The 8,464-nt window shown below is 50.1% G+C and overlaps 1 protein-coding gene across 1 annotated transcript; it reads left to right on the forward strand.

The window, feature by feature from the left end:
* The first annotated feature begins 870 nt into the window (after positions 1–870).
* On the forward strand, positions 871–7,798 carry LOC120875452 (cytochrome P450 1A2-like). Its single transcript, XM_040257257.1, has 7 exons — positions 871–979; positions 2,085–2,924; positions 3,731–3,851; positions 4,304–4,393; positions 4,661–4,784; positions 6,358–6,444; positions 7,155–7,798. Exons 2-7 carry the CDS (start codon positions 2,094–2,096, stop codon positions 7,450–7,452), a joined length of 1,551 nt encoding a protein of 516 aa, XP_040113191.1. The 5' UTR covers positions 871–979; positions 2,085–2,093; the 3' UTR covers positions 7,453–7,798.
* Positions 7,799–8,464: the final 666 nt, after the last annotated feature.

Here is an 8,464-nt window from a genome sequence, read left to right on the forward strand (position 1 = left end):
CTGTCATCCCCTTCTCCTCTGCCCTCAATCTTTCCCAGCATCAAGGTCTTTTCCAATGAGTTGGCTCTTCACATCAGGTGGCCAAAGTATTGCAGCTTCAGCTTCAGCATCAGTCTTCCAATGAATATTCAGAGTTGATTTCCTTTAGGATTGACTGGTTTGATCTCCTTGCTGTCCGAGGGACTCTCAAGAGTCTTCTCCAATACCACAGTTCAAAAGCATCAATTATTCAGTGCTCAGTTTTCTTCATAGTCCAACTCTCACATCCATACATGACTACTGGAAAAACCATAGCCTTAACTAGATTGACTTTTGTTGGCAAAGTGATGTCTCTGCTTTTGAATATGCTGTCTAGGTTTGTCATTGCTTTTCTTCCAAGGAGCAAGCATCTTTTAATTTCATGGCTGCAGTCACCATCTGCAGTGATTTTAGAGCCCAAGAAAATAAAATCTGCCTGTTTCCATTGTTTCCCCATCTGTTTGCCATGAAGTGATGGCCAGAACATGCCTATTCTTTATTTGGTTTCACAGGTTGTTGGAGGGGCATTACAGGAGCCTACCCTGCTGATAAGCCTGGACAGAGGGCCCAGACAGGGGCCTTCCTCCTGGGGACAATGGGAAAGTGATCTGGACTAGCCCAGAGGGCTTTCACTCCTAGCACCCTGGCCTGCCCATGTGAGAAGGAAGCATTCCCTCCTGACTGGATCCTGAGAGAAGCTGGATCTTCCTCCCCAGGGACATAGCACCTATCATAGCTGGAAGAGCTGCCTCTGGGCCCTGGGAGGTACGTGGAGCTGCGTTTTGTGGCCCAAGGCCAAGAGCTAATCCTTTCAACATTTTTTGGCCACTTTGCTATCAGGTGACCAGGACGGCAGGGCCAATCTGATAGGGGTGCTGTTTATAAAAGTCCCCTCAGCTGGGGCCAGAAGCTCTGGATCAGCCCCCACAATCCTGCTGACCTCCAGCACCTGCCTCTACAGGTACATTTCTTGGGCCCCTTTCTTAGCCCTTGGGATCCCCTGATATATATCCAGGGAATCAATGGAGATGGAGGGATGCAGGACCCTGGGTTAGGTGTAAGAAGCCTGAGTTCTGGTTCTTGCTGCCCAGTTCCAGACTTCAGTTTCCCCAATTTTAAATGAGCAGCTTAGACTGGGCCTATCTAGGGACCCTTAGTGTGATGAGTGGAGAGGTGGGTAGGGCTCTTCACCTGGCATGAGGATAGCCCTGGCCTGGCTGCAGCCCAGCCTCAGCCTTCAAGACTGTGAGAGGAGGATTTCCCTGGTAGTCCAGTGGTTAAGAATCCTCCTTGCAATGCAGGAGACGCAGGTTCAATCCCCGGTCGGGGAGCTAAGCTCCCACATGCTACAGAGCAATGAAGTCCACACACTGCAACTAAGACCCAAAGCAGCCAAATAAATAAATATTTAAAAGCGGTGAGAGATGTGAGAGACTTCCCTGGTGGTCCAGGGGTTAGGTCTCTGCATTTCCGCTCCAGGAGACAGTGCAATCCCTAGTCTGGGAACTGAGATTCCCACATAATGAGCTGCACAGCCAAAAAAAAAAGACTGAGAGAATGAGGATTTGCCCTCTTTTTTGGGTCTTAATAAGGAATGGCCTAGGGAAGAGGGCATCAAAAGCCATTTGCATGAGCCCTGGGATCTTGGTCTCATCAGTGTTGCGAAGAGGGGAGCAGCTCCCTGTTCCCAGGGTATGAGGAGGCACCCTTTGCCACAAGGCCCAGCATACACCCTGCACTGGGGTTCGCAAGAGTGCTTTCCCATTTTGAAGTGATCACTTCAGCCTCAGAATTGGAAACAGGTGATGGGCAGAGGGGAGGGCCAGGGCTGGGAGTTCAGACACTCACGTTGGGAATCTCAGGGCTCCTTTCCAGGCCTCAGATTTTGGGAGGCACTGTGGATGAGGTCCTGGGATGCAGGACCTATGTAATTTAGTGGATGTAGCTCAGTCTTTCTCAGTCTGTCTGGCTGGGAACCAAGGACAGAATGTGGACAAGTGCTTATTGACTGAATAAACAAGCGAATGAATGGCTCCATCTCGCCCCTCCTTCCTCTTCCCCTGCAGTGGGTACAGATGGCGCTGTCCCAGCCCAGTCCCTTCTCAGCCATGGAGCTTTTCCTGGCCTCTGCCGTCTTCTGCCTGGTATTCTGGGTGGTCGGGACCTGGCGGCCTCGGGTCCCTCAAGGCCTGAAGAGTCCACCAGAGCCCTGGGGCTGGCCCCTGCTTGGGCATGTGCTGACCTTGGGGAAGAACCCACACGTGGTCCTGTCACAGCTGAGCCAGCGCTATGGGGACGTGCTGCAGATCCGCATTGGCTGCACACCCGTGGTGGTGCTCAGCGGCCTGGACACCATCCGGCAGGCCCTGGTGCGGCAGGGCGATGATTTCAAGGGCCGGCCCGACCTCTACAGCTTCACCTTGATCACTGACGGCCAGAGCATGATCTTCAACCCAGACTCTGGACCGGTGTGGGCTGCCCGGCGACGCCTGGCCCAGAATGCTCTCAACACCTTCTCCGTGGCCTCAGACCCATCTTCCTCCTCCTCCTGCTACCTGGAGGATCATGTGAACAAGGAGGCTGAGGCCCTCCTGGGCAAGTTCCAGGAGCTGATGTCAGGGCCTGGGCGCTTCGACCCCTATGGCCATGTGGTGGCATCGGTGGCCAACGTCATCGGGGCCATGTGCTTCGGGCAGCACTTCCCGCAGAGCAGTAAGGAGATGCTCAGTGTGGTGGAGAGCAGCCATGATTTCGTGGAATCCGCCAGCTCCGGGAATCCCGTGGACTTCTTCCCCATCCTTAAATACCTGCCCAACCCAGGTCTGCAAAGGTTCAAGAGCTTCAACCAGAGGTTCCTGCAGTTCCTGCAGAAAACAGTCCAGGAGCACTACCAGGACTTTGACAAGGTGAGCCCAGGGTGCAGGTGGTATGAGGGCACCCTAGAGTCTGGGTGTGGCCCCACTCCCCCAGCACCAAGGCACCCACACAGCTGGGGTGTGGCCAAGGCCCAGGAAGTCTCTGGGACACCTCGGACCAGCTGTGTGACCTGGAGCCAGTCTCTCTCTCTCTCTGGCCTCAGTTTCCTTGGGCCTACAGCAACCTTCTCAGGGCTGCTCAAAGCCCCAGAGAGGTAACCCCGTGCATGGGGCCTTGGCAGAGCCCACAATGCGGGGTGCTGTTATTAGGAGAAGGCTTTTGTTTTACAGGAACCTGAACCCTGACAGAGGCTAATTCCCAGCTCACATGTCACTTTGCTTCCCTGTACTCACACCAACCTCCTCCTGTGAAATTGGACCCCTGGAGTTATTGAGAGGAAGGGTCAATGGAGTATGAAATGATACTTTAAGCCCTACCTAGGGCTGCTACTGAGCTTCCCAGATGGTGCTAGTGGTAAAGAACCCTCCTGCCAAGGCAGGAGACATGAGCTCAATCCCTGGGTCGGGAAGATTCCCTGCAGGAGGGCATGGCAACCCACTCCAGTTTTCTTGTCTGGAGAATCCCATGGACACAGAGCCTGGCAGGCTGCAGTCCATAGGGTCACAGAGTTGGATACGACTGAAGCGACAGCACACACAGGGGGCTACTACCAGCTGCTGCGTGAGCTCAACTTCCTGCCCAGAGGCCAGCAGCTGGGGCCATAAGGGATGGGACAAGGGGCTCCAGCCTTCCACCCCAGGAGTGCTGGGGTGACCCTAAACTTATGCCCCCTCAGAACAGCGTCCAGGACATCATAGGCGCCCTGTTCAAGCACAGTGAGGATAACTCCCAAGCCAGCAGTCGCCTCATCTCCCAGGAGAAGACTGTCAACCTTGTTAACGACCTCTTTGGGGCCGGTAGGAGCCAGACCCTTGCCCCTCCATCCCTCAGTGCCTGCTAATCACCCACAGCCTTGCCCAGCCCTGGGGTCCATCATATAACCCATCAACCACAAGTCAGGTGGTACAGGCCAAGGCTCAAAGTTTGAGCCCAGGAGGTACCACCAACTCCCGGTGAAAACCCAGCCAAGTCCCTCTCCTCCTCTGGGTCAGTTTCCCCTTCTAAACAATAAAGGCTTCTTGGGTCTATAAGTCTGGGCCCTTGTAATCCCTGCAGCTAAACTTAAAAGCAGTTACTCAAGTTTGTGCAAAGGAGATTCTGCCTCAGCCCTTGGAAAAGTCAAGGTGAGGATCTTTGGGGAAGGAAGCAGAGAAAGACAGTGCTTAGTACATACATGGTGGGCGCTTGGTAAATACTGCCTTCTCATTCTTGTCTTCCTTTCTTTCTCACCATGCCCCTTGTTGTCCAGGGTTTGACACCATCACAACAGCCATCTCCTGGAGCCTTATGTTCCTTGTGACAAATCCTAAGATACAGAGAAAGATCCAAGAGGAGCTGGGTATGTGGTGTCCCCCAGCCCTCTGGTGGAGGGAAGCCTTGGGGTCCAAGGTCATCTGTTCAATCTACATATAGCTGTTATGTGTCTGCTAAGCCCTGGGCATGCGGTGGTGCCCACCCTTGCCTAGAAGATACTGGAGGGTCACTGGGTCTCAGACCTGTAAACTTACATAGTACCATGTAGGGTGATGCCTGGTATGAATGGGGACGCAGATGCCATGGAGCAGAGGAGACAGCCCCAAGCCTTGTCTGTCCTCCGTGCTTGTAGACAGAGTGATTGGCACGGCACGGCGGCCCCGGCTCTCCGACAGACCCCAGCTGCCCTATTTGGAGGCCTTTATCCTGGAGACCTTCCGACACTCCTCCTTCGTCCCCTTCACCATCCCACACAGGTGAGACCTGCTTCTTCCGCCCTCACACCCGTAAAGTCTTTGCCCTCTTTTCCCTCCTGCTTCTCAGCCCTGGCCCTGGTCAGACCTTGGCATCTCCTTCCTGGCCATGACACCAGATTCCTCCCAGACCTTGGCCTCTACTCTGCCCCCATCCAGTCCAAACATGATCAAAATACCCAGCTCTCAGAAGAAAACCAAACTCTGACCTCAGCTCTTATTCACCTCTACTCACATTCCCTCCTTCGTATGCTCAACCCAGCCAGGCTGGCTTAACCACCCCTCACGAACATGAACCGGCCAGCCTCCAATTTTGCTTCTGCTGGAGCTTCTGCTGGAATACCTTCTACCCTCTTCTCTGGCTACCAGAATCCTATCTTATCCTATTCTGACACGAACTTCCCATCCCCTAGAAGCCTTTCTTGACTCATCCAGCTGGCATAACTTCATTCTGATATTTTGTAGGACTTAGAGCCATTTGTCCTATAGGATTAGGTCCTGGGATGTTAAGAATGTCAAGAGAGTTAGCAAGCACTTACTTCAGCCCATACATTGGTCTAGTTATTCCCAAAGGAAGAGGCCTAACTCCTTAACCAGACTGGGAACTCCCCAGGACTGGCCCAGACTCCCTGCTATTTAGCTCCGGAGAATGGCCAAGGGTAGAGTTGGCTACAGACAAAAGTTTAATAAACATTTGTCGAAGAACAGGATCTGAGAAAGGGGAAGAACCGTTTCAACTCTTCTTTGCTCCTGATATTCCCTCCTAGTGTACAGTGGGGAGACCACGGTGGGCAGGCTAATGGAGTAGGGTGGAGGTAGGCGCAGGAACCTCCTGAGGTGGGGGAGGGGGCCTTCATCCTGGAGACCTTCCGACTCTCCTCCTTCGTCCCCTTCACCAACCCCACAGGTGAGGACTGCGTGTTCAGCCCTCCCACCCCTGTAGTCTTCGCCATGTTTTGTCCCCTGCTTCTGGAGAGAGAGATTAGGAGTTTGGGATTAACGTATATACAACTATTATATATAAAATAGATAATAACAACAAGGACATACTATATGGTATATTCAATATCTTCTAATAACCTATCATGGAAAAGAATCTGAAAAAGAATACATGTATATCAATTTACAATGTTGTATTAGTTTTGGATGTGATTTGTTTCAGCAAAGTTTCAGCAAACTTTGAAACAAACTAATTTGTTTCAGTTAGTTTCAGCAAGGTGATCCAGTTTTACAGATAAAATTAGGAGTTGGGGATTCAATTTTACAGATAAATTGAATCACTTTGCTGTACATCTGAAACTAATACAACATTGTAAATTAGCTATCTGTCAGTTTTTGGACTTCCTCAGTGATCCAGGGGTTAAGACTCTGCCTTCCAGGGCAGGGGATGTGGGCTCAGTCCCTGGTTGGGGAGATACAGTTCCACATGCCACAGGCATGGGGCCAAAAAAAAAGTTTTTAAAAGACGCCAATAATTATATGTCAGTTTTTCTTAATGGTTAAAAAAGAAACCCTCCCAGAGACACACCTCAATTTTCCAGCCCCTGAACCTGACGAAGCCCTCTTCCCTCCTTAGCACAACAAGGGATACAACACTGAATGGCTTCTTCATACCCAAGGAACGCTGTGTCTTCATAAACCAGTGGCAGGTCAATCATGACCCGTGAGTACACATCCCCCACTGAAAAATGTGTGATGTTCAGCAGTCAGGAAAGCTGTTTGTCCCCCTAGGAACTGGTTGCACAATAAAGGAATGGCCCCTCGACGGCTAGTTAGCCTGCTCCAAGGGATAAAATGTAGGTCCAGGTTTCTCAAACTCTAGTGCATTGACTAGGAAGTTGGTTATAGATTATGGCGCTCTGTACCCCAACATTCTCCATCAGGTGGTAAGGTGGAGTACCTCAGTTGATTCTGATGTGAATGACTTAGGGACTTCTTTGGATAATCCCACTTTAGTCTATAAGTAGAAGAATCATATAATTTACCATCCAAACTAGGGCCCTTCTGAGCATAAAAAAAGATGCTATCGATAATTACTATAAAACCATAAGCATAAACGAGGATGGACCATTGGTCCCCCTTATATACTGAGTAGGATAGAGACGGACAGATGTTCCTTCTTTTAACATCTTTTAGTTAAGGTATGATTTCTTTAAAATAGCAAGTCACTATTAAAAAGCACTATTTCCAAGGCTGGTGATTTTAGAGAGAGCTATGTAAAGAAACAAGCATCAGAAAACAGGTTGGCTCCTTTCTCCACTCTCGATTCATTGCTCTATTAGATAGATCTAACACAGAAGTCCCCCCGACCAGGCCTTTTGCCTGAAGGGTCTCCCCAACCCAGAGATTCCACTTCCTCTGTTCATCTTGCAGGAAGCTGTGGGGGGACCCATCTGAGTTCCGGCCAGAGAGATTCCTCACGTCTGATGGCACTGCCATTGATAAGTTGACAAGCGAGAAAGTGTTACTCTTCAGCATGGGCAAGCGCCGGTGCATAGGGGAGGTCATGGCCAGGTGGGAGATCTTCCTCTTCCTGGCCATCTTGCTGCAGCAGCTGGAGTTCAGCGTGCCAGCAGGTGTGAAAGTGGACCTAACCCCCATCTACGGGCTGACCATGAAGCACCCCCGCTGTGAGCATGTGCAGGCACGGCTGCGCTTCCCCATCAAGTGAAGAAGTTGCTGGCGTTCTGAGGCAGAGGGAAGGGAGGGTGGCGGTCATTGAGGAACCCTCGTTTCTTTTCCTTTCTTTCTTTTTAACTAACAGCTATATATACCATACAATTGTAGGCCAACTATACTTCAAAAAATAAACAACCTCATAGAAACAGAGATTAGATTTGTGATTACCAGTGAGAGGGAAAATTTGAATGAAGGTGGTCAAAAGGCACAAATTTCCAGTTATAAGATAAATAAGTACTAGAAATGTGATATATAATGTGATCAATATAATTAACACTACTGTACATCATATATGAAAGTTGTTGAGAGTAAATCCTAAAAGTTCTCATCACAAGAAATAATTTTTTTCTATTTCTTTAATTTTGTATCTATTCAAGATGATAGATGTTCAGTAAACTTATTGTGATAATCATCTCATGATGCTTATAAGTCCATCATTATGCTGTACACCTTAAACTTATAGAACGCTATACATCAGTTGTATCTCAACAAAACTAAAAAAAGAAAGGGGCAGAAGACGTGGATAGACAGTTCTCGGAAGAAGATACGCAAAGGAACAAGTACATGAAAAAATACTCAACATTATTAGTTATTGCACGCATGTGTCCAATTCTGTGTGACCACAGCGACTGCAGCCTGCCAGTCTCCTCGGTCCATGCAATTCTCCAGGCAAGAATACTGGGGTGGGTTGCCATGCCCTCCTCCAGGGGACCTTCTCAATCCAGGGACCAAACCCATGTCTTTTATGTCTAACGTGCATGGGCAGGTGGGTTCTTTACCACTAGCGCCCCCTGGGAAGCCCTATTAGTTATTGGGAGAAGGCATTGGCACCCCACTCCAGTACTCTTGCCTAGGAAATCCCATGGATGGAGGAGCCTGGTGGGCCGCAGTCCATGGGCTCACGAAGAGTCGGACATGGCTGAGCGACTTCCCTTTCACTTTTCACTTTCATGCATTGGAGAGGAAATGGCAACCCACTCCAGTGTTCTTGCCTGGAGAATCCC

The sequence above is a fragment of the Oryx dammah genome, unplaced genomic scaffold, assembly GCF_014754425.2.
Source record: "Oryx dammah isolate SB20612 unplaced genomic scaffold, SCBI_Odam_1.1 HiC_scaffold_16, whole genome shotgun sequence".
Classification (NCBI taxonomy): Eukaryota; Metazoa; Chordata; class Mammalia; order Artiodactyla; family Bovidae; genus Oryx; species Oryx dammah.